Here is a 26772-nt window from a genome sequence, read left to right on the forward strand (position 1 = left end):
ATTTATTTTATTTACAGTGGTACGGGCTATGGAAAAAAAATAATAATTTATTCACCCATTAAATACTCAGTAGTCAAACAGAATATTTAATTGTCTCATTTTAATTTTCCTACAAACCTTTTTAGTGAAATATTTAAATACCATTTTAGATATACTGTAGATATACAGTATATATTTAGATTAGATTTAGTTATACTGTATTTATTTGTAGTTCCACTTTAGCTCAGTGCTTTCATTTTGCAAAATGTCCTGCTGTTAATCCACTACATTTCAAATGGGACTACGTTTAAACATTGTTTTTCGCATTTTTTTACTGACACATAATAAATCAAACATGGGACCTAAAGGGTGACATGGCCCACATTTTAACCATAGGCCAAAAGCACAATGTATTTTGTTGTATTTCTATTAAAATGTATTTGACAGATTTAGATTAGTTGTTTTCTAATAATACAGTATATTGCCTAGGCCCAGATTCTGTGATAATATTATAATATTGAGTAAAGGTTTGAGTATTTTTCCACCACTTTAACCATACACATTTTGTTTTCTTGCTGACAGAGAACAGGGCTGGAGAACAGTCCAGGGAGCTTGGGCAGGTAAGAACCAGTTTTCTTTTCTGTTCAGGGAAGTTTAAATGAACAATGTCAGGATACCTGAGAAGACAGGTGTGGTAAGTAACACACCCGTCTTCCCAGGTATCTTGTCACAGAGCATTTAGTGGCTAGTTTGAATACTTGACAGCAGTTTAAATATAAAGCCATTACAAGATGCTTCCAACATCACAAATAATAGCAAAATGTGTCGAGAGAAACTCAAAAAATGCCAGAGCAAATGTGGAACACAAACAGAAGGTTTTCTTTTTACGTTTCAATTGGACAATTGTGAATGCAGTAATCATACTCTGGTGTGGACCAAAACAACCGAACCGAGTCCTCTTGCGGGAGGCGGTCTCGGATTGTTTCCAAGCGAACCAAAATACAGGCTGCTTGTGCGGGCATTTATTGAGATGGACATAGGTAAACGACAGGTTAACATGAGTGGGAGAGGTCTTCATTTATGAATTTATGAATTTATGAATTTATGAATTTATGAATTTATGAATTTACTCATTTAATCATTTATTAATTTACTCATTTACTAATTTAATCATTTATTTATGTATTTATTTGACAGGGACAGTGCACAGCTTCTTAGCTGTACCAGAGTTAGCTATAAGCTAGTTTACATTTGTAGTCCCTGGGCAGGAAACAGAGAATGGCATCTCTGTTAAGAAAACTAACACTGTAGTATAAAACACAATTACAAAACAGTAACGTTGCTGACCTGGACCTCTGCAGTATGAAGAGAACATACAGAATATGCTAAATAAAGATTGCATAAACAGTAACGTTTATAAAGTAATTTGAGATGAACTGGAGGAGAAGGGATTTGTGCACACAGTAGATCAGTGCAGAGTCGAAGTGAAAAAACGTTGACAGCATCATAGTCTGTGATTCCCTGCGTAGAAGTACCAGCTCTCAAGACAAAAAAGATAAGTTTGCTCCTTTGTACACGCCCCTCAGCAACTTTTTTTGTAATTTTTTCCGCTTTGATTTGTGCACTGTGAAACCAAACCAGACTAAATAAAAAACAAACCAAAAGTATCAATTTCACTCTGATTCCGACTAGCCAAATGGACTGTGGCTTGTGAAAGCACCCTTAGTTGACAGAGGGTTTCCACACATCTTCCAGCAGTATGCCGTTGAATCCGGTGCCTCTCAGTGCCATGGACAGCCATGCCATTGCTCAGGATAGCAAACTTCCAAAGAAAGAAAAAAAAGGACTGGAGCACACTGATTGACTTTCAGCCTTTAATTGTCCAAAGAAACATTTGTCATCTTTTCTATCTTTCAGTTCGGTAGGTCAGCGGTCTGATCTATTCCTATTGTGCAACAGCAAAAAAGGTAAGATAAGATGATGTATCCCAAGAGAAATTGTTGTGCAGCAGTTGCAGTACAAAGTAAGAAGAGTGCAAATATATAGAATACATCTTTTCCTAACATGTCATAAAACCTTGAAGCGAGTATTTTCCATATTACATCAAATTCCTCTTGTCCGGCATGTGTTTGCAGATTCAGATTACCTGACACAGGTGTCAGACGAAGTATCCATGCATAGACACAAGACTTTTGGCTTAGAGAAACCACCTGGTGCCACATTGACAATAGGAGACCTGGACGACACCATTTACAGTGACGAAGAGGACGAGGTGAATGGGTGGGGGAAGTTCTACCTTCCCAAAGTAGTAAGCATGCAGGTTGTAGGTGTAGTGGAGGGGACCTCGTGCTCGAGTGACCAGCTCGTTCTGATGACCTGTGAGGACAGAAAGCTGTATGCCTACGATGGAGAGAAGCTGCATTTGGTGGCTTCAAGTCTGAGGCAGCTACAGTACAACGGAATAGAGTATCCAGCACCGGAGAGATATTACGAGGGGGAGGCCTTCAAACACAAGGTGAGAAGTTACAGTAAAGCTGCTAGGAACAAACAGGGCTTTGTGATCGTTGACCCTGATGATTGATCACCTGTGGGCACTGACAACGATTTTTTTTATATTGTCTTTTGTGTGTAGACCAAGGAGGACTGGGCAAAAGTGAGTAAGAGGCTGGACCAACAGCATCATGAACTGGTGATGTCAAAAAAATCTGAATTACTTGAGAATCTCAAATTGCTCAAACAAAACAAAGGTGGGTATCTTTGTCTTTGCTGCAGGGTAAACATTAAGGTCTCTTTCAGTTGTCTCTTGTGTGGAATAATTAATCATTCAGTAATTTTCCTTTTACAGAGTCGCAGGGGATCTGCATGTCTTCGGACTGTGGGGGGAAGCCGAATAACCACCACACAGAACATGCAAACTCCACAGAATGGCCCCAAGCCGGGTTCGAACCCAGAACCTTCTTGCTATATGGAGAGATCGCCAACCACTCAGCCAAGCCACTACAAAGAAGCGTATACCAAACAGTTGGTAGTGCACTGAGAAATTAACAAACTAGTAGTGTGACGATTCACTCAGTTCACGATACGATACACTCATTTCACGATATGATACGATACACGATATTATAACGTGCTGTTAGCCGCCGAGCCTACGCGCGCTGTTAGCCGCCGAGCTAACGCGTTCTGCTTGAGTAAACAGCAGCGGTGGATGAGAGACAGCGGACAGAGCAGATCGAAACGTTCGAGGACAGAAGCAACAGGTTAAACCACTGTTCATTTAACTTGAATAGAAGTTGGTTTATTATATTTTAAAATATTGCACTGCCTTGTATCTTGAGAACTGAATCAGCAGGTCCTGCAGTTGCACTTTTTATTATTTTCAAATACAAGGTGTATGTATTTGCCATTAATCGTTGTTTACTTGTTTATATCCATAATTCATTTATCCCTGATTCCCTTACAAGAAAAACTTTGAGGAATCCCAACCTGTAATGTTCAGTATCCAATTATTTATTTCACAGTCACACTGACGGAATTTTTGGCAAAAAAAGTTACAGTATCGATTTCAAATCATTGAGTCGTATCGTATCGTATCGCTCTAGATGAGCCAAATATCGTCCTGAATCGTATCGGAACCATGAAAATCGTATTGTATCGTATCTTTGTATTGTTATACCCATACTGATCGGTATATATATGTGTCAATATATATGTATATACTGTATGTATCAATTTGAATGTTGTGTAGACTGGTGACAGATTGAAGGAAAAACCTGAATGAATCAGTGGACAGATCATATGTTATGAATGGAAACAGTTTCATACATGGAATAAGGAGTCAGTGAAAGGTTTTATGAAAATGATGTGAATCATATGCTAAGGCCTTCACAGTCACCGGATCTCAATCCAACCTATTAACCATGATTTAAAGATTTTGCTGAAAAATACACTTCCTTTCCTCTTTGTCGATCCACAAGACAGGGTTGCCTGAGTCCCTTGCTGAAGATAAGAGAGGACTCTCGTATTGCATATATATACACTCACCGGCCACTTTATTAGGTACACCTTGATAGTACCGGGTGGTCTTCTGCTGCTGTAGCCCATCTGCTTCAAGGTTCGACATGTTGTGCGTTCAGAGATGGTATTCTGCATACCTTGGTTGTAACGAGTGGTTATTTGAGTTACTGTTGCCTTTCTATCATCTCGAACCACTCTGCCCATTCTCCTCTGACCTCTGACATCAACAAGGCATTTTCGTCCACACAACTGCCGCTCACTGGATATTTTCTCTTTTTCGGACCATTCTCTGTAAACCCTAGAGATGGTTTTGCGTGAAAATCACAGTAGATCAGCAGTTTTTTAAATACTCAGACCAGCCCGTCTGGCACCAACAACCATGCCACGTTCAAAGTCACTTAAATCCCCTTTCTTCCCCATTCTGATGCTCGGTTTGAACTTCAGCAAGTCGTCTTCACCACGTCTAGATGCCTAAATGCATTGAGTTTTGCTGCCATATATATATATAACAATGATTAATACATGTTACACACATGCTTACGGTGAACGGTTAAAATGACCACTTCTCTTTCTAATTTCCTCAATGTCTGTCTTTTTATCTCCATATCTCGGTCCAAGTCCTGAAGGCTTTTTTTTGTGTGATTTTAAACGTTGACTCTTTTTAAATAAATCACTTTTTTCATTGATATTTTCACCTCTGCAAACTATATTTGCTTTTTTAAGTGTGTGCTGTATGCCTACAGACATCTAACAGTTTGTCAATTCTTTAAAACACATTAAGCACTGCAGGAATTGTGCATGGTCTGCCCTATTACAGAAAGATTATATTATTATATTATAGAAAGAAAGAAAGAAGGGTGGATGGATGTAGCATACATGTCAATCTAGTGGAAATACTTATCTACTCCATAATAGATACGAAGTCAGTGATGTGGTGCTCATTGAAAACATAATTTTTAACAAGACCCAGACACTGTACTGAAAGCCAGCCTGGCAACATAGTGAGTGTTACGTGTAGGACATCCACACTATGCATAATTCCTGCAGCACACACTTAAAAAAAAAACACACTGACTGTAAGTATACACAGTAACACGGTGTATTAATCAGCAGACAAGTGATCCAAGAAAAATAAAAGGTCAAAAAGCATTGTGGTGTCCTCTCCCTGTTGTTTCATGAATATACACTATATAGTTACTGGTCCAGTGAACTTTATCAGCCTTTTCTAATCAATAATATATTCATCAAACCTCTAACAACAATATGAACAGCAGTCTTCATAAACACAATATAACCGTAATAATGATTATCACATGAATGATTATAAAAATAAAAATGAGTGATTACCACAATGTTAAAATAAAAGTACAAAAAACTGAATGGTGGTATGTATTCAAGTACTTATTTTATTAGCCTGCATTAAAATATGGTATTTTAATGCAGGTTGATAAAAATATGGCAAAATACATAAGTTCATGGACTAATTGTAAAAAACATACTGGTTTCTGATCGGAGTGACTGCTGACGGAACAGATAAGATACCAGGATAAATTAAGCCTGGCTGTTAGCCTGGTTTGGAGCAGGCTAGCTGCACAGAATACATCTCCATGGTAATTTATGTGCCACTGCTTTCATGAAACCGAGTCAAGGCTAAACTGAGCCAGGATAACTGGAAAATCCCAGCTTAATCCCCTATCTAGGTTTTGTGAAACAGGCCTCAGGTCCTTCTGTTTGTTTGTTGCTATGCATCACTGTTTAAGATTTTGGGTGTTTTGTATGAAACCGGGCTGCAAACAAATTTTCTTTCAATGAAGATGCTTTTATCTTCATTGAAGAACTTTTAATGCAACTAAAACTTTAATTATCACATTTACTGACCATTTTAAACATTTATATCTAACATTTAACAGAAACTTGAGTACTTTTTCCACTTTTGCTTTTAACAAAAGTTTTTTATGAGTGACAGGATGGAGGGTTACAGAGCCCCCTAGACCCCCAGGAGACAATGTTATTAACTCGTTCCCTCGAGTTAGTAACTCGAGGGAACGAGTTACTTCATAGTGAACTTTCTCCAATCATTCCTGACAGTCAAGTCATTGACTTCGGTAAAGTTGGAAAGATATTGGAAGATTCAAACTTCCTGGATCAATAACGCATAACAGAAACGTTGTTGAAATACAAACAACGGCTCTTTCTAAACATAGGTAGACAACGAGCTACAACCTCATTTTAATCACAACGAGCCGTCCTCCTACCTGGACACATAACATTGGTCTCTATGCGCAGCCGGCTGTGAGACGAGTGGTCAGGGGCCGCCTACAAAGGGCAATGCCGAAAAGAGATGCTATAAAAATATTCCATAACTTCACTGTTATACAGTGTAGTACCACCAAATTAATTCACACATCAATGGTCTCCTCATAGTTGTACTACAACACTTAGTTTGGAAAAATATGCTTTTGCATAATTTTGGTGAATTTCTATTGGGAAAAATATTCATTAACTTCACTGTTATAAAGTGAAGTGCCACCAAAATTATGCAAAAATCATATTTTTCCAAACAAAATATTGTAGTACAACCATGAGGAGATCATTGATGTGTGAAGTCATTTTGATGGTACTACACTGTACAATACTGAAGTTATTGAATATTTAAAAAAATAAAAAATACTTCTCTAGCTAATGAAGTGTTGCAATATTTTGCATTCATATTAGGTTCTGTGGCCGGAGGCATTATGTTTTGGGGGGTGGCTGTAGCTCAGTGGGTAGAGTGGTTGTCCTTTAACCCCAAGGCTGGCAGTTTGATCCCTGGCAGAAATGATGTTAGTGTACTGTTTAGCTGTAAAATTAGAGAGTTTTGTGATCCGGCCGCCACGTTGAGATCAGTTGAGGAAATACCAAGCACCGCCCACCAGCCGGAGCAAACTTTCTCATTTTACAGCTAAACATTTGAGGAGAGAAATAGGCATTACAGTAACAGAATATTGATTCATATTTGATCAGCACTGCCTAGTTTGACTATTTGATGGGAGTTTGTAAGTGATTGACAGCTGCCTCAGTTGAATGAACAGCCAATAGGAACGCTCTCTCTCTGAAATGACCTGATATTGGCCAAAGTCTCCTGTCACAGGCTAGATTTGTTTTAAGCCTGGAAACAGAGAGGAGGTGCAGAAGTCTAGTTTTCTCTCATAACACTTTACAATATGCTGAAAGCTTATTATGGAGTTTTTTCCCAATGATGCCAAAAATATTCTGCTTCCTGCAGCTTTAAAGGTCACATATTATACTCCATTTAAACTAGTTATTATAGGTCTCAGACACCTCCAAACCATGTCTCTGAAGTTTTTTTTTCAAAAAAACAATCAGATCATGCATTACAGCATGTCTCTATAACCTCTGTTTCAGCCCATTTCCAAAAGTGCTGATTTCTGTGTCTGTAGCCTCTGTCTCCTCCCACTCTGCTCTGATTGGTCAGCGTTTTCTGTCAATCAAACGTCCTCAACAACAGCGTCACCCTCCCCGCCCCCCTCGCGGCCTGAGAGCAGGGAGAGAGACGAGTGGAGAGATAGCAGCTAGAATAGAGCTTATAAACCACTTTAAAGTTTATAAACCAGAAACTTCACCCAGCGCACGTTACCGGAGGAATCTGATCAGAAATCGGCGACACATGATGAACATCTGCGGTCCAGACTCCAGGTTTTCCTGACGGTTTCTCTCAGGTAAATAATGCTGTTTATATCTCTGTTAGTTAGCTCAGTGTTTACCTCATGCATCAACTCTGTAAACCGTAAACATACACTCTGTTTTACGTCTGTCTTTACAGATCCATCTGTGAGAAATGACCGACAGAATCATCCCAGAGGAGAGCAGACAGCTGAGAGCAGATGGCTCTGTTTACATGGAGATACAAAGCTAACCTGGTAGCATGTAGCTAACCCGTTAGCATGTAGCTACATGCTAACGGGTTAGCTACATGCTACCGCTATGACACGGTGTGTAAACACAGCGACCATCAGGGTGGAAAATAGAAGATGTGAAACAGTAGTCAGTTCATTATTTCTGCTAAAAGATAAATGTATGGAAGATCAGAGTAATGGTATATTATTTACAGTAGTAGCTGTCTCTGTGTTACCATGACTACAGACCACCGGAGCTTAGCTTACCATAGTTTACCAGAGCTGAAGACTTTCTCCTGTACCATGTTAACATAACTAACTAACAGGTGAGATGATTACAAATGCTGTGAATAATTAATATTGTCATCTGTCTACTCAAATAAAGTTTGACTGTGAAACAGAAATGTGTTGTGTTGCTTACAAGTCACTATTTACTACCTGTATTCTGCTACATGCATGACATCAAATATATATAATATATAAATATCATCTGTTTAAACAGTGTAATTACATAAAGCCTTTGTGAAAGAACATGTTATATTTAGATGATGGGAGTACATGAAGCCTGTTCTGCTGGTTCTTGCAGACTAACTGTAGGGAGCTACTTTGCTCAAGTTAGGTTGAGGAGGAGAGACAGTGACGCGCTGTGGGCTGGGGTCAGCTACTGAAGGTTCTCTCTGGTTCGACCAGGAAACCCTTACATGGCTTGCATTCTCTAATGACGTCAGAATACAAGGAAAAAAGCGAATTTTTTTTCTGCACCCATTTCCGGACAAACGGAGGAGGAGAAAAAGAGAGAGGATGGTCTTTTATGATACTATGGTGGCCTGTAGACACACTGGGGACAGATATTGATGTTTAAAAGACATGGAAAAGTGCATTTTGCATAATAGGTGACCTTTAAGACTTTTTAAGTTTAAGTTTTCGGGTTGTCCATCTGCCCGGTCTATTCATGTGAATGTGATATCTCAGGAAGGCCTGGAAGGAATTTCTTCAAATTTGGCACAAATGTCCACTTGGACTCAAGGATGACCTGATTACGTTATGTTTGTTAGCAGGATTACTCCAAAAATTTGCGATGGATTTGAATGACATTTTTGGAGGAGTGGGGTGTGGCACAATGGACAATCTATTAGATTTTGGTGGCGATCCAGATCATTATCCGGATTCAGGAATATTTTTAAGGATTCCGATCAGCCTGAGCCTTAAGACCACAGGGTATAACACACACGGTGAGAAAAAAAAAATCGGTAGATGACAGTATGAGAGAAAACGTAGTGTAACGTTATACAGACATAACAAGGCTGCTGAATGAGAGAGGCATCCGCCGATACGTTACACGGAAACACACCGTGTTAATAATAAACCGCCCACCTCAAGGTACCGCCAGCTGTGAGCTGTGATCTGTTTTCAAACTCAGGCACCTTGGCGGAGGTCTGCGCTCTCCGAGTGCCATTCTAGTTCAACCTGATATCACACCAAAGCGTGTAATAGACCCGCCTGTCCACTAGGGGATATCGTGCCAGTGTCACATTTCGCCTCGCAGAGACGTGATTATTACACGCCTGTATTAACGTGCAGTACCAGCAGGGTGCAACAAAGCCACATATTTAGGATCAGGCAACAATAAGGGTAAGTTAGTTAAGTAAGTTAGTTAGGGTAAGGGAAAACGTCATGGTTGGGCTTAAAATAAGTGAGTAAACTAAGTGAAACATGTACAGAAACAACATAACATCAATGCGGAAAACACGCTACAAATGTCTTTAACGCAACTTACAAAACAAAACACCAGCTGCCCACCACAAGTGGTCTTTCTACCTTTTTATACTACGTCACTAGCTTTGGAGCTTTGTACGGAATACGGAAAACACTTGACAAGCATCACTTCATAACACTGCACCTTCATGCAAGGCTTGTAATATTCACGCCTCGGCGAGGCAAAATGTGACACTGACATGCTTTCTTCCGGTGGACAGGCAGGTCTATTACACTTTTTGCCATGAGATTGGGTTGCCTGATTAGATTTTGGTTGTCAAAGGTCACTGCGACCTCACAAAACACATTTTTGGCCACAACTCTAGAATTCATATGATAAATATGACAATTTCACACAAATGTCTAATAGGATAAAATGATGAAGTGATGACATTTTGGACAGACATGGATGTAAACTGCAACTTGACTGGTTGGCAGAGGTATACAACCACGAGGAGGTAATTCTAGTTTTATTGTATTTGTCAAACAATGTATTAGTTCTTGGTGTAAAGAGCTTTTAATTTCAGGGGTTTAGTGCTCTTTATGTGTATCCACCAGCACTCCTTATACAGGTACTTTAAAAGACTTCCTGCTCTATTCAGTGGTGAGCAAACCAGAACTATGACATTCCAGTAAAACAATAGATGCATTCAATAGATGTAATGTTTGTATGACAAGTTTTATTCATATGTTATTGTAACTGTCATGGCAATTTCATCACATCAAGGAGTGTCTGTTTGAAACAGGGGGCAGAGCTTAATTTCTTTCTTTCTGTTTCATCTACTCGACTGACAATGGTGAGTAGCTGCTTTTAAGTGCTTCTCTTTGCCATTATTTTATATCTTTATGATTCATTTCTACATTGCTAATTTAATGTGTTGTCAGTGTAATTGTTGTAATGTGCTGTGTATTATTTCTGATTTCAGCAGGCTCCTGAAGAAAACAGAGCAGAGATAGAAATGTGAGTGAGCTGATTTACTGAAACATAAGTTGTTATTGCTGCATCCTGCTTCTTAATTCAAATATATAATTTTTTATTATCATTTTAGAGATAACGAGTTTCTGAAAAAGAAACTATCTTTCAGAAGGAATGCTTTCCTGATTATCCATGAAATGGTGAAACTGAATGCAAAACACCCTACACTGCTTATGGATGAGGTACGTCTGATGAGGACTGTAATGAACTTTGAAATATTCTGTTTTTGGACATAATGCCTTGTCACAGTGTATGTTGTACACACAATGCTTCTCAGTTACACACAAACACGGAGAGCGATATTTAAGGGATAATGTACAGCGAGTCGGTCATCGTTGTGAAATAAACCCTGACAGGGTGATCACAGAGGGGTCTTACATTGCCCTGAAGGGGTTTATTTCTCAACAATGACCGGCTTGATGTACATTATTCTGCTTATTACATGGCTACTTAGTTAAATGGATAGTACAGGTGTTTTTTGAAGTGGGGTTGTATGAGGTACTTATCCATAGTCAGTGTATTACTTACAGTAAATGATGGTTGGCACGCCCCCAGCTTGGAGAAAAAGACTGGAGCACCGTCATCGGAGAAAAGCAATACAGTGCTGTGGACGGGGACGGGGATGGAAAAAAAACATATTTTAGCCACCTAAAAGAAAGGTTCACCTAAAAAAATGTATATCCGTTTGAATGTACGCTATATTTAGAATATTTTCACCACTTTATCTTGCCGTCAGACAGACCTTCTCCTTTCCGACGGGGAAACTGAACTGAAAGTGAAACTTATTTATGCTCTCTCCAAAGCCAGCAGGCTCAGATGATAATACCGTATAGATACGTTTCACTTTTGGTAAATTTCGCTGTCAGAAAATATTCTAAATATAGCTTACACTTAAACGGATATTATTTTTTTTAGGTTAGCCTTTCTTCTAGGTGGCTAAAATGCGTTTTTTGGACGTCCCCATCTACAGCACTGTATTGCTTTGCTCCTGTGTTGGTACTCCTCTGTTTCTCCAAACTGGGGGCGTGCCGACCGTCATCTACTGTAAGTAATACACCTACTACGGATATGTACCTCATGGTCCTCCAGAGTCCGCAGAGAGAACTGTGACCATAGCAACGGTCTGTTATACATAGCAGTGGCAAAGAGTCTAGAAGCAAATAAATACTGGTGCTGTTTTGACAATGGTTGCTAGATGGCGCTGCAGTAGTGCTGCCACCATTTTGGACTGTAAACACCAATGAGTCCATAGCCGTGAATATATAAAGAGACGTCTTTAAATCAGAGGATAATTTTTTTGAGGTAAATCAACTAAGTAAGAAAACTTAAATAGCCGTCTTTTAAATCGCTATGTCCTTAAAGTCGTAAAATCAGCTAATAGCTGAATCCAGAGTTATTTTCCTCGGCATAATGAACGGGCATCAGACCCACGGAACTGCACCGCCCTGCACGCTCATTTGACATATCCGGTTCTGCCAGCTTCCTGCTAGCTGTATGTGGCTGTAATGATGGATATATTGGCTGTAATTCATCACTTTTATTATCTTATAATACACCCATGGGCTGTATGCTGTAAGCCTGTACCGTGGTGGATGAACATCTCTGTTCCCAAACAACCAGCTATCGGCCAGTAGCTAGTAGTGCTAGTAGCATGACATAAACAGAACATAATGTATTTGTAAGTTATTTACTAAAACGCAGGGCAAAAGCACAGGGCACAACCTCTTATACATCCATGGTCTGTGGTCTGTTGGACGTAGATTCTGGAGGTCCTTGACATGAAAAAGTTTGAGATTGCTCTCAAAATCTGTGTGATGGATTTTTGTAATTTCTATTCATGTCCATCGCTCACTTTATGCTCCTCTGGGAAGCAGTCGGGCAAAAAAGTTTAATAAATAAATAAGTAAGTAATTAAATTGTTATAATAGTATGCATATTTATAAAATTGTTATTGTTCAACACAGGCCATTTAGGTAGAGACATTAAACTTATAATAATAGAATAGAAATCATTTTGTAAGCAGGCGTTTAACCGGCATCTGATGGACGCTTTCAGTCCAAAATGGCGGTGTAGCTCTGCTGCTGGGTGCTGACTTTGCAATGGAACGAACAATTGACTTTCACTTCTTAGCAATATACGTTCTTTGGCAGCGGTCTGCTATAAAGAACAGACTATAGAACGCCGTGATTGACCAATCACAATCAATTATTCAACAAAGACGTGTAATAACTGTCTTGAATGTGTTTTGACTTTACAGATTCTTCACAGCATCTTCTTTTTGGGAAAGTTATACGATCCAGAATTTAAACCAGAATCTATTGTGAGTGATGAGAACGAGATCAGCGAAATGTTGAAGGACCACTACCCTCGGCCTTTTAACCTCTATTCCTCTGAAGTACCCAAGCGGAGTCCATTCTCATGTGTGCTGGACATGGTAAGATTAAGTTTGTCAAATATAATTCAGTTCTTCTTTGTAAAGTTGTATAGAATTGCTACTTCACCTAAACATCCTCAAATATTACAGTTTATGATTATTGTACATCAATGGCGTTGATAATATTGATAATATTTGTGGTTTCTTACAGATTGTCCACCTGTATGGACAAAAGAATGACGAAAATGAAATAATAAAAAGGCTGCAAGACTTCATCAGTCAACTGGAGCCTGGTAAATCAGATGGTCTGGTCTCCTCCACCATCTGTGTCTCTCAACGCAACTCAGAATCAGTCAGGTACTACGGGGTCTCCATGTCCACTTCAGGCCGTGATCCCGGGAGAATCATGGTTGCCGCGTCCTGTCTTAGCAGCTGGGACAGTAAGGTGGCTGATGCAGTGATGACCTACAAATCAAATAAGACCAAGAGGAAGTATTTTGATGGAACCATCAAACTTCCAAAGCATGTCAGGTGCCAGGCGTTTAACCTCAGTGACGGAGAAGTAAAGTCTCCTTGCAGTTCCTGTGGGAATTTGTTTGGTTTGAAAACAAGTAAAACTAAATGGTCGGCCTATGGCAACTGTGCCGAAGCTGAAAGTTTGAGCAACTTGCTTAAAAATGATGAAACGGTTAGAGAGCAAGTACGACCAACATCTGACACGTGCACAGATGAGAACAGGGAGACGGTTAAAAAGAGTGTCTTGACAGAACTTAAAAGTTTGCTGGGTGTGATTTTCTACGAGCCATGAGTTTGATCTTAAAAGGGGGGAACATATCGAGTACAATTCTTGTGGTCCTTTATTATAAAGTGACCAGATTGATCTGTTTTAATATGATTCTTTATCAGTAAAAACTTCACTGTAACCCTCTAGGCACTGAGATTTGTACTTTTTTTTTTGGATGTCGAATTCATGTGATGTATTGATCACAATAAAATAACAGTGATGTAAACTCAGGTTCATATTTTGTTTTGATTGTATCTCCTGCAACCTCATCCAAACAAGTGATTCTTGACTGAGGATAATTAAGTATTCCAAGATAAAAAAAAAAAACAAGCTATCATCTCATCTACAATGCTGTCAAATCAAACTTTTCTATCATGTTCAAGGTCTTTGACACATTCATCAAAAGCATGTTATACATAAAGTTGGAAACAAGTTGCTTTTGAATAACTCATTCACTGACCATGGGACATTATGCAGACATAACCCAAAAATCTGTTGGAATATAGTTGAAGATATCTCAAGAACTGAGGTCTAAATAAGTCAAATTGTTGTTTTAATTAATCAAATGATTAATGTATATTTACCTTTACACAGTATAAATCTTCTAATGTAAGAAACTTTATTACATTCGTCATATACATACACGTACATACATTCAATTTGACCTCTGCATTTAACCCATCCTAAGCATTTAGGAGCAGTGAGCTGCTGTAAAGTGCCCGGGGAGCAACTTGGTGTCTCACCCTCAAGAACACTTTAACATGGATCAAACCGATGCTATCAAAGGGGATGCGATGAGTGTGGGGTACCACGGTTTTACACTTTGCGACTCACTTTACCGCAGTTTCACAAGCGTGTCTGAGAACTACGGTGGCCTTCAGGTAACGTAGAAACGTGAAAGGCTCTCTCTAGAGCCAGTGTTTGGTTTGTCCGTCCTGGGCTACTGTAGAAACATGGCAGACTTCGTGAAGAGGTCATGTCTAGAAGATAACCCCCAAAGTGCAAAAACTTGCAAAAGACCCCTATATAGATATGAAGGGCTCATTCTAAGCTAACGAAAACACAATGATTCTGAGTTTCAGGTGATTATACACAAATGAAAATATAGTTATGAATTTAATATTTGATTTCTGCTTTAGAGTGCTACAGGAATGAGTCCTAAAACCCGGAAATGAGTTAGCATTTTGGCACTTCCGGTTCCCTCATCTGGAGGTCAATGGGTTTTTAGTTAGACGCCTGAAATAAGGTCTGTAGTTAACACAAGCTTAAGAGATTTTAAGGTTTTGTTCTACGACATAAAATATGTCATTTAATATCCCATTCGGGAATTTTTAAGCCTTGATGCATCTTGAAAAAGGTGGTTGCTAACAAGTGGCTAAATGAGACTACTAAACGTCCTCACGCCGACTCGTCCACCTTTACAGCGTCGTTGTGTATACTCACGTTCATGGGACCGTTTGCATTCACACTTCAAAAATCATAAAAGTGGTGTTCCCTTGTGGAGATTATATTCCTGAACAAAATGTGCAAGTATCACAAACGTGTGTTTGCCACAGAGTTTATTTCCTGCAATAATCCAAAACCCAATGGAAAAACCCCATTGTCTTTTTGGAGAGAAAACCAGTGCGATATTAAATTCCTGGTTGGCCTAATAAATATGTCATCACTGCAGCACTCTATTAGATCACCTGAAATGTTACACACTGTTCCTTTAAGATTTAATACTTTTTCTTTCTTTCTTTGAGCCGTTTCACCCCCACCCATAGTGTATTGGGTTTTTTTTCAGCTGTGAGCTGTTCCTCATTTCCTTTGTGCATTGCATTGTGGGAGAATAGTGTGCATCAACAGTACATACAAAAACACAGCACATCACATAACATTGCTTTATTTATGTACATTTTAATACATTATTCTCACTTTTGCTTCAAACCACCTGGGTCACCCTACTTTTGTCTGAACCTTGAACCAGCTCATGACATCAGGCTTGAATTTGTTGTGACAAATACTGCTTTTAGCAATACTGCTGTTCAGTGGCATCATTCGTAGCTCCACACTATCATCCACCGTCATTTCCACAGGAGAACAATCAATCTGTACTATAGCCTACAGCTTGTAAATTCAGAGAGCCACACTGGTTGACTCTGTAGTTTAGCATCTAACATTTGTGTCTGCATTTGTTTTAGCATTGGCACACCTTAAATAGTTGGATTAAAAAAAGAACTCATTGTACCTCACCCTACCAAAGAACAAACACTCCCTGTCAGAAGTAAGCAAACCGGTAGTATGACATTGCATAAAAACAAAACAACAAGATAAAAACATTACACATCTACAGTGTAAGGGAGCAGCAAAACCTGAATGCACTGAAAGATCTGAATGTCACGGTCTGGTTCTCCACCCAGAGGCCCTCGGACTTTTTCTTAAGACTTAATCTTGCATCTTTTTAGTGGCTTATATTGCTTCTGTTTTGTCTGGAGGATTTTGGTTTCTAGGTTTTGGGTTTTCTGTTACATTCCTTGTCTCATTCTTCATTTAGTGATTCCTGTTGTATTTCTGATAAGTTCACTCCTCATGTGTCATGTTTAGTTTTACTTCCTGTCTCTGTGTGTTTTCCTGCCTCCTTGATTATTCCTCACCTGCCCCTGATTTTGCCTTAGTCTTCTCTGTTTATACACTCCCTAGCTCTAAAACTGAACCTGCTACAGCCTCTGAAAGACAGCATTGCATTGTGGGAGAATAGTGTGCATCAACAGCACGTACAAAAATCTACTATAGTTGGTCTGCATAGTGTCTGGTTTGAGTAAACTCTATTTGTCACTCTTCAAGTGTGAACACACTAAGAAGCTGCTTAGAGTCAGTATGTAGTTTAGATTTGTGACACGATGGAGGATCACTGGAAGTCTTTAACGCAGGCCTGCATGGTCTCCAGTGTCCTTTAGTTTGCTTTGTTATTTTCCAAAATACAACATTTTTCACTCACCTTTGTCCCCCCTACATCACTGACTGTGATTTTTCACATAACATCGCTTTATTTATGTAACTTTTTCATACATTATTCTCACTTTTGCTTCAAACCAAATGTGGGACAAAGAGTATGTTTGTGTGGGACAATGTGGGACAATGTGGGACAATGTGGGACACGTTACCTAGGCTCAGAAGTAGTCTACAATTTTGATATGTCTATTTAACTTATATGATAAACATTTCTATTCTGCCCCGTATCCTGTAACATTTCTATGTTTTGCCTGAATGCATCCATAGATTGTCACATCTCTTTTTAAGCCGCACGTTTCTTGTGTGACTCACATGAACTGTGTCCCTTCATGTCGTATTCCCCCTTCGGTAAATTGAAAAACAACTGGAAAATTTCATAATAAACTCTGAGAATCGCCTTCCACCAGCTTATAAATACTTGTAAGTAGTTTCACAGTCTTTGTTGTAGCTGCTCTTCCTTTTCTTTGTGGTAGTTTCCATCATATTCCGCCTAAATCTGCATAGCTTGTGACTTTGCGGTGACTCGCAATTTTCCCCGTTGGGCGTAGCGTAGCAAAGACAGTGAAATGTTAACCTGCACTTGACCCATGTGTGTGCAGTTTGACAGCAAACAGCCCCGTGATGACAGCCTTCATTGCTTTCTTCACAAAGCGAGATTTAAAAAAAGCATCTGTCCTGCAGTGGTTTGACTCTTGAAAACTAGAGCCAATGAAATTGTGGGACATTGTCTCAATATGTGGGACGTGGGACAAGGGATAAAAATGCTGTGCAGTCCCTCGTAAACTGGGACACCTTGGTCACCCTACTTTTGTCTGAACCTTGAACCAGCTCATGACATCAGGCTTGAATTTGTTGTGACAAACACTGCTTTTAGCAATAGTGCTGTTCAGTGGCATCATTCGTAGCTCCACACTATCATCCACCGTCATTTCCACAGGAGAAAAATCAATCTGTACTATAGCCTACAGCTTGTAAATTCAGAGAGCCACACTGGTTTACTCAGCAGTTTAGCATCTAACATGTGTGTCTGCATTTGTTTTAGCATTGGCACACCTTAAATAGTTGGATTAAAACAAAAACTCATTGTACCTCACCCTACCAAAGAACAAACACTCCCTGTCAGAAGTAAGCAAACCGGTAGTATGACATTGCATAAAAACAAAACAACAAGATAAAAACATTACACATCTACAGTGTAAGGGAGCAGCAGAACCTGAATGCACTGAAAGATCTGAGAGTCACGGTCTGGTTCTCCACCCAGAGGCCCTCGGACTTTTTCTTAAGACTTAATCTTGCATCTTTTTAGTGGCTTATATTGCTTCTGTTTTGTCTGGAGGATTTTGGTTTCTAGGTTTTGGGTTTTCTGTTACATTCCTTGTCTCATTCTTCATTTAGTGATTCCTGTTTTATTTCTGATAAGTTCACTCCTCATGTGTCATGTTTAGTTTTACTTCCTGTCTCTGTGTGTTTTCCTGCCTCCTTGATTATTCATCACCTGCCCCTGATTTTGCCTTAGTCTTTCCAACATACAACATTTTTCACTCATCTTTGTCCCCCCTACATCACTGACTGTGATTTTTCACATAACATTGCTTTATTTATGTACATTTTAATACATTATTCTCACTTTTGCTTCAAACCAGCTGTTCTTCCCCTTTTGTCTAGGGTGACCAGATCCCAACTAACCAAATGTGGGACAAAGAGTATGTTTGTGTGGGACAATGTGGGACAATGTGGGACAATGTGGGACACGTTACCAAGGCTCAGAAGTAGTCTACAATTTTGATATGTCTATTTAACTTAAATGATAAACATTTCTATTCTGCCCCGTATCCTGTAACATCTCTATATTTTGCCTGAATGCATCCATAGATTGTCACATCTCCTTTTGAGCCGCACGTTTCTTGTGAGACTCACATGAACTGTGTCCCTTCATGTCGTATTCCCCCTGTGTGAAGTTGAAAAATAACTGGCAAATTGATAAAAAAACTCTGAGAATCGCCTTCCACCGGCTTATAAATACTTATAAGTAGTTTCACAGTCTTTGTTGTAGCTGCTCTTCATTTTCTTTGTGGTAGTTTCCATCATATTCCGCCTAAATCTGCATAGCTTGTGACTTTGTGGTGACTTGCAATTTTCTTCGTTGGGCTTTGCGTAGCAAAGACGGTGAAATGTTAACCTGCACTTGACCCATGTGTGTGCAGTTTGACAGCAAACAGCCCCGTGATGACAGCCTTCACTGCTTTCTTCACAAAGCCAGATTTTAAAAAAGCATCTGTCCTGCAGTGGTTTGACTCTTGAAAACTAGAGCCAATGAAATTGTGGGACATTGTCTCAATATGTGGGACGTGGGACAAGGGATAAAAATGCTGTGCAGTCCCTCTTAATCTGGGACACCTGGTCACCCTACTTTTGTCTGATCCTTGAACCAGCTCATGACATCAGGCTTGAATTTGTTGTGACAAATACTGCTTTTAGCAATACTGCTGTTCAGTGGCATCATTCGTAGCTCCACACTATCATCCACCGTCATTTCCACAGGAGAAAAATCAATCTGTACTATAGCCTACAGCTTGTAAATTCAGAGAACCACACTGGTTGACTCAGTAGTTTAGCATCTAACATGTGTGTCTGCATTTGTTTTAGCATTGGCACACCTTAAATAGTTGGATTAAAAAAAGAACTCATTGTACCTCACCCTACCAAAGAACAAACACTCCCTGTCAGAAGTAAGCAAACCGGTAGTATGACATTGCATAAAAACAAAACAACAAGATAAAAACATTACACATCTACAGTGTAAGGGAGCAGCAAAACCTGAATGCACTGAAAGATCTGAATGTCACGGTCTGGTTCTCCACCCAGAGGCCCTCGGACTTTTTCTGAAGACTTAGTCTTGCATCTTTTTAGTGGCTTATATTGCTTCTGTTTTGTCTGGAGGATTTTGGTTTCTACGTTTTGGGTTTTCTGTTACATTCCTTGTCTCATTCTTCATTTAGTGATTCCTGTTTTATTTCTGATAAGTTCACTCCTCATGTGTCATGTTTAGTTTTACTTCCTGTCTCTGTCTGTTTTCCTGCCTCCTTGATTATTCCTCACCTGCCCCTGATTTTGCCTTAGTCTTCTCTGTTTATACACTCCCTAGCTCTAAAACTGAACCTGCTACAGCGTCTGAAAGACAACATTGCATTGTGGGAGAATAGTGTGCATCAACAGCACGTACAGAAATCTACTATATTTGGTCTGCATAGTGTCTGGTTTGAGTAAACTCTATTTGTCACTTTTCAAGTGTGAACACACTAAGAAGCTGCTTAGAGTCAGTATGTAGTTTAGATTTGTGACACGATGGAGGATCACTGGAAGTCTTTAACGCAGGCCTGCATGGTCTCCAGTGACCTTTAAGTGGTGGGCACACTACCAATGTCGGGAGCGCGTGGCGGCTGCGTCACATGGTTGTTGCGTGATGCAGGCTTCTGGTGTTCACATTAGACGCGTGTTTGCTGCGTGTCGGCTGTGTTTCTGCTGTGTTTCTGCTGCTGCTGTCAGCCCTTTCTTTCTGCAAAGAGTTTGCCTTTTAATGTCCATTTAACTTCATGATAAATATAATTTATATTTATTTTAGACAGAGAAAGGTTAAGAAAAGTGTGGTAATTGGTAAATAATAGTAATAATCCACAATTAAAACTCAGTACTATATTCATTCATTGAGCTTTCCAAGTCACTCTGTGTTCTAGAACACTGTCCGGCACATATTTCAGAATAAAAGCCTCGTGTTAACAAATGAAGGAATTCTGTGCAAAGAAAAAAACGCTTGGGGGCTTTTATTTCGACATGAAAGCAGGAAGTGTTGATTTAAACCCCATACTTTATCAATTCATGCAGCTCTCCAAGCCACTCTGTGTTCCACAGCACTGACTGCTCATATTTCAGAATAAAAGCCTTGTGTTAACAAATGAAGGGATTCAGTCTATAGAAAAAACGCCTGAGGGCTTTTATTTTGAATTGAAAGCAGGAAGTGTTGTTTTAAAAATAAGTCTTTACTTTTTTTCATCTCCAGAACATATTCTACAGATAGACATCGAAACTGTAGTAAAGTCTTGCTGGTATGATGTTAATATACTGTCACTTGATCACTTCCACTGTCTGTGACATATTCTACAGATGTCTAGACATGGAAACTGTACTAATCTTGCTAGTATGATGATAATATACTGTCAATAGATCACCTTCCCTGTCTGTTGCTACTGAGAGACACGAGCGGCTCGCGGGAAAAATAGGAGAGCCTTCTATTCTATAAAAGAGACGCGCGTCTCATGTGGGCAGTGTGTCCACTCTAATCTGTTAACATGGATGCCGAAATAAAAAGCAACACGCCACGCAGCCGCCACGCGCTCTCGACGCGGGTAGTGCGTCCACTACTTTAGTGTGTCCACTACTTTAGTGTGCTTTGTTATTTTCCAGCATACAACATTTTTCACTCACCTTTGTACCCCCTACATCACTACCTTTACTGATTTTTCACATAGCATTGCTTTATTTATGTAAATTTTATAACATTATTCTCACTTTTGCTTCAAACCACTAGTTCTTCCCCTTTTGTCTAGGGTGACTGTATCCCAACAAACCAAATGTGGGACAAAGAGTATGTTTGTGTGGGACACGTTACCAAGGGTGAGAGGTAGTCTTCAATTTTGATATGTCTATTTAACTTAAATGATAAACATTTCTATTCTGCCCCGTATCCTGTAACATCTCTATATTTTGCCTGAATGCATCCATAGATTGTCACATCTCCTTTTGAGCAGCACGTTTCTTGTGAGACTCACATGACTGTGTCCCTTCATGTCGTATTCCCCCTGTGTGAAGTTGAAAAATAACTGGCAAATTTATAAAAACCTCTGAGAATCGTCTTCCACCGGCTTATAAATACTTATAAGTAGTTTCACAGTCTTTGTTGTAGCTGCTCTTCATTTTCTTTGTGGTAGTTTCCATCATATTCCGCCTAAATCTGCATAGCTTGTGACTTAGCGGTGACTCGCAATTTTCCCCGTTGGGCGTAGCATAGCAAAGACAGTGAAATGTTAACCTGCACTTGACCCATGTGTGTGCAGTTTGACAGCAAACAGCCCCGTAATGACAGCCTTCATTGCTTTCTTCACAAAGCCAGATTTTAAAAAAGCATCTGTCCTGCAGTGGTTTGACTCTTGAAAACTAGAGCCAATGAAATTGTGGGACATTGTCTCAATATGTGGGACGTGGGACAAGGGATAAAAATGCTGTGCAGTCCCTCTTAAAGTGGGACACCTTGGTCACCCTACCTTTGTCTGAACCTTGAACCAGCTCATGACATCAGGCTTGAATTTGTTGTGACAAATACTGCTTTTAGCAACACTGCTGTTTACTGGCATCATTCGTAGCTCCACACTATCATCCACCATCATTTCCACAGGAGAACAATCAATCTGTACTATAGCATACGGCTTGTAAATTCAGAGAGCCACACTGGTTGACTCTGTAGTTTAGCATCTAACATTTGTGTCTGCATTTGTTTTAGCATTGGCACACCTTAAATAGTTGGATTAAAAAAATAACTCATTGTACCTCACCCTACCAAAGTACAAACACTCCCTGTCAGAAGTAAGCAAACCGGTAGTATGACATTGCATAAAAACAAAACAACAAGATAAAAACATTACACATCTACAGTGTAAGGGAGCAGCAGAACCTGAATGCACTGAAAGATCAGAGAGTCACGGTCTGGTTCTCCACCCAGAGGCCCTCGGACTTTTTCTTAAGACTTAATCTTGCATCTTTTTAGTGGCTTATATTGCTTCTGTTTTGTCTGGAGGATTTTGGTTTCTAGGTTTTGGGTTTTCTGTTACATTCCTTGTCTCATTCTTCATTTAGTGATTCCTGTTTTATTTCTGATAAGTTCACTCCTCATGTGTCATGTTTAGTTTTACTTCCTGTCTCTGTGTGTTTTCCTGCCTCCTTGATTATTCATCACCTGCCCCTGATTTTGCCTTAGTCTTTCCAACATACAACATTTTTCACTCATCTTTGTCCCCCCTACTTCACTGACTGTGATTTTTCACATAACATTGCTTTATTTATGTACATTTTAATACATTATTCTCACTTTTGCTTCAAACCAGCTGTTCTTCCCCTTTTGTCTAGGGTGACCAGATCCCAACTAACCAAATGTGGGACAAAGAGTATGTTTGTGTGGGACAATGTGGGACAATGTGGGACACGTTACCAAGGCTCAGAAGTAGTCTACAATTTTGATGTGTCTATTTAACTTAAATGATAAACATTTCTATTCTGCCCCGTATCCTGTAACATCTCTATATTTTGCCTGAATGCATCCATAGATTGTCACATCTCCTTTTGAGCCGCACATTTCTTGTGAGACTCACATGAACTGTGTACCTTCATGTCGTATTCCCCCTGTGTGAAGTTGAAAAATAACTGGCAAATTGATAAAAAACTCAGAGAATGGCCTTCCACCGGCTTATAAATACTTATAAGTAGTTTCACAGTCTTTGTTGTAGCTGCTCTTCATTTTCTTTGTGGTAGTTTCCATCATATTCCGCCTAAATCTGCATAGCTTGTGACTTTGTGATGACTTGCAATTTTCTTCATTGGGCTTTGCGTAGCAAAGACGGTGAAATGTTAACCTGCACTTGACCCATGTGTGTGCAGTTTGACAGCAAACAGCGCCCTGATGACAGCCTTCATTGCTTTCTTCACAAAGCCAGATTTTAAAAAAGCATCTGTCCTGCAGTGGTTTGACTCTTGAAAACTAGAGCCAATGAAATTGTGGGACATTGTCTCAATATGTGGGACGTGGGACAAGGGATAAAAATGCTGTGCAGTCCCTCTTATAGTGGGACACCTTGGTCACCCTACTTTTGTCTGAACCTTGAACCAGCTCATGACATCAGGCTTGAATTTGTTGTGACAAACACTGCTTTTAGCAATACTGCTGTTCAGTGGCATCATTCGTAGCTCCACACTATCATCCACCGTCATTTCCACAGGAGAACAATCAATCTGTACTATAGCCTACAGCTTGTAAATTCAGAGAGCCACACTGGTTGACTCAGCAGTTTAGCATCTAACATTTGTGTCTGCATTTGTTTTAGCATTGGCACACCTTAAATAGTTGGATTAAAAAAAGAACTCATTGTACCTCACCCTACCAAAGAACAAACACTCCCTGTCAGAAGTAAGCAAACCGGTAGTATGACATTGCATAAAAACAAAACAACAAGATAAAATCATTACACATCTACAGTGTAAGGGAGCAGCAAAACCTGAATGCACTGAAAGATCTGAGAGTCACGGTCTGGTTCTCCACCCAGAGGCCCTCTGACTTTTTCTTAAGACTTAATCTTGCATCTTTTTAGTGGCTTATATTGCTTCTGTTTTGTCTGGAGGATTTTGGTTTCTACGTTTTGGGTTTTCTGTTACATTCCTTGTCTCATTCTTCATTTAGTGTTTCCTGTTTTATTTCTGATAAGTTCACTCCTCATGTGTCATGTTTAGTTTTACTTCCTGTCTCTGTCTGTTTTCCTGCCTCCTTGATTATTCATCACCTGCCCCTGATTTTGCCTTAGTCTTCTCTGTTTATACACTCCCTAGCTCTAAAACTGAACCTGCTACAGCCTCTGAAAGACAGCATTGCATTGTGGGAGAATAGTGTGCATCAACAGCACGTACAAAAATCTACTATATTTGGTGTGCATAGTGTCTGGTTTGAGTAAACTCTATTTGTCACTTTTCAAGTGTGAACACACTAAGAAGCTGCTTAGAGTCAGTATGTAGTTTACATTTGTGACACGGTGGAGGATCACAGGAAGTCTTTAACGCAGGCCTGCATGGTCTCCAGTGTCCTTTAAGTGGTGGGCACATTACCAACGTCAGGAGCGCGTGGCGGCTGCGTCGCATGGTTGCTGCGTGATGCAGGCTTCTGGTGTACACATTAGACGCGTGTTTGCTGCGTGTCGGCTGCGTGCCGGCTGCGTGCCGGCTGTGTTTCTGCTGCTGCTGTCAGCCCTTTCTTTCTGCATAGAGTTTGCCTTTTAATGGCCATTAAAAATATAATTTATGGCCATGATAAATATAATTTATATTTATTTTAGACAGAGAAAGGTTAAGAAAAGTGTGGTAATTAGTAAATAATAGTAAAAATTCACAATTAAAACTCCATACTATATTCATTCATTGAGCTTTCCAAGTCACTCAGTGTTCTAGAACACTGTCTGGCACATATTTCAGAATAAAAGCCTCGTGTTAATAAATGAAGGAATGCTGTGCAAAGAAAAACACTTTCACTGTCTGTGACATATTCTACAGATGTCTAGACATGGAAACTGTACTAATCTTGCTAGTATGATGATAATATACTGTCAATAGATCACTTTCCATGTCTGTTGCTGCTGAGAGACACGAGCGGCTCGCGGGAAAAATAGGCGAGCCTTCTATTCTATAAAACAGACGCGCGTCTCATGTGGGCAGTGTGTCCACTCTAATCTGTTAACATGGACGCCGAAATAAAAAACAACACACCACGCAGCCGCCACGCGCTCTCGACGCGGGTAGTGTGTCCACCACTTTAGTGTGCTTTGTTATTTTCCAGCATACAACATTTTTCACTCACCTTTGTACCCCCTACATCACTACCTTTACTGATTTGTTCACATAGCATTGCTTTATTTCTGTAAATTTTATAACATTATTCTCACTTTTGCTTCAAACCACGTGTTCTTCACCTTTTGTCTAGGGTGACCAGATCCCAACAAACCAAATGTGGGACAAAGAGTATGTTTGTGTGGGACAATGTGGGACAACGTGGGACACGTTACCTAGGCTCAGAAGTAGTCTACAATTTTGATATGCCTATTTAACTTAAATGATAAACATTTCTATTCTGCCCCGTATCCTGTAACATCTCTATGTTTTGCCTGAATGCATCCACAGATTGTCACATCTCCTTTTGAGCCGCATGTTTCTTGTGAGACTCACATGAACTGTGTCCCTTCATGTCGTATTCCCCCTGTGTGAAATTGAAAAATAACTGGCAAATTTATAAAAAACTCTGAGAATGGCCTTCCACCAGCTTATAAATACTTATAAGTAGTTTCACAGTCTTTGTTGTAGCTGCTCTTCATTTTCTTTGTGGTAGTTTCCATCATATTCCGCCTAGATCTGCACAGCTTGTGATTTAGCGGTGACTTGCAATTTTCCTCGTTGGGCGTAGCGTAGCAAAGACGGTGAAATGTTAACCTGCACTTGACCCACATGTGTGCAGTTTGACAGCAAACAGCCCCGTAATGACAGCCTTCACTGCTTTCTTCACAAAGCCAGATTTAAAAAAAGCATCTGTCCTGCAGTGGTTTGACTCTTTAAAACTAGAGCCAATGAAATTGTGGGACATTGTCTCGATATGCGGGACGTGGGACAAGGGATAAAAATGCTGTGCAGTCCCTCTTAATCTGGGACACCTTGGTCACCCTACTTTTGTCTGAACCTTGAACCAGCTCATGACATCAGGCTTGAATTTGTTGTGACAAATACTGCTTTTAGCAATACTGCTGTTCAGTGGCATCATTCGTAGCTCCACACTATCATCCACCGTCATTTCCACAGGAGAACAATCAATCTGTACTATAGCATACAGCTTGTAAATTCAGAGAGCCACACTGGTTGACTCAGTAGTTTAGCATCTAACATTTGTGTCTGCATTTGTTTTAGCATTGGCACACCTTCAATAGTTGGATTAAAAAAAGAACTCATTGTACCTTACCCTACCAAAGAACAAACACTCCCTGTCAGAAGTAAGCAAACCGGTAGTATGACATTGTGTAAAAACAAAACAACAAGATAAAAACATTACACATCTGTCTACACATGTCTGTTTTCATGAGAAAAGAAAAACGTCACCTGGACTGCCTTCTTCCACCTCCGCAACATCTCCAGACTCCGCCCATCCCTG

The 26772-nt window shown here is 39.8% G+C and overlaps 2 protein-coding genes and 1 long non-coding RNA gene across 4 annotated transcripts; all 3 read left to right on the plus strand.

The window, feature by feature from the left end:
• The first annotated feature begins 605 nt into the window (after positions 1-605).
• On the plus strand, positions 606-4342 carry LOC141754580 (uncharacterized). The gene is made up of 3 exons (XM_074613724.1): positions 606-2494; positions 2612-2726; positions 2825-4342. The coding sequence occupies exons 1-3, from the start codon at positions 2153-2155 to the stop codon at positions 3022-3024; spliced, it is 657 nt and encodes a 218-aa protein (XP_074469825.1). The 5' UTR covers positions 606-2152; the 3' UTR covers positions 3025-4342.
• A 3019-nt stretch (positions 4343-7361) lies between these two features.
• LOC141754290 (uncharacterized) lies at positions 7362-8404 on the plus strand. Of its 2 annotated transcripts, none has more exons than XR_012590588.1 (3): positions 7362-7712; positions 7817-7885; positions 7944-8404. It is a non-coding gene; the product is annotated as an uncharacterized LOC141754290 (long non-coding RNA). The 2 variants fall into 2 exon arrangements; XR_012590589.1 differs by having other exon boundaries at positions 7963-8403.
• A 2293-nt stretch (positions 8405-10697) lies between these two features.
• Positions 10698-14009, plus strand: LOC141754847 (uncharacterized). The gene is made up of 3 exons (XM_074614228.1): positions 10698-10802; positions 12878-13054; positions 13206-14009. Exons 1-3 carry the CDS (start codon positions 10758-10760, stop codon positions 13800-13802), a joined length of 819 nt encoding a protein of 272 aa, XP_074470329.1. The 5' UTR covers positions 10698-10757; the 3' UTR covers positions 13803-14009.
• Positions 14010-26772: the final 12763 nt, after the last annotated feature.

The sequence above is a fragment of the Sebastes fasciatus genome, chromosome 17 (genome assembly GCF_043250625.1).
Source record: "Sebastes fasciatus isolate fSebFas1 chromosome 17, fSebFas1.pri, whole genome shotgun sequence".
NCBI classification, from domain to species: Eukaryota; Metazoa; Chordata; class Actinopteri; order Perciformes; family Sebastidae; genus Sebastes; species Sebastes fasciatus.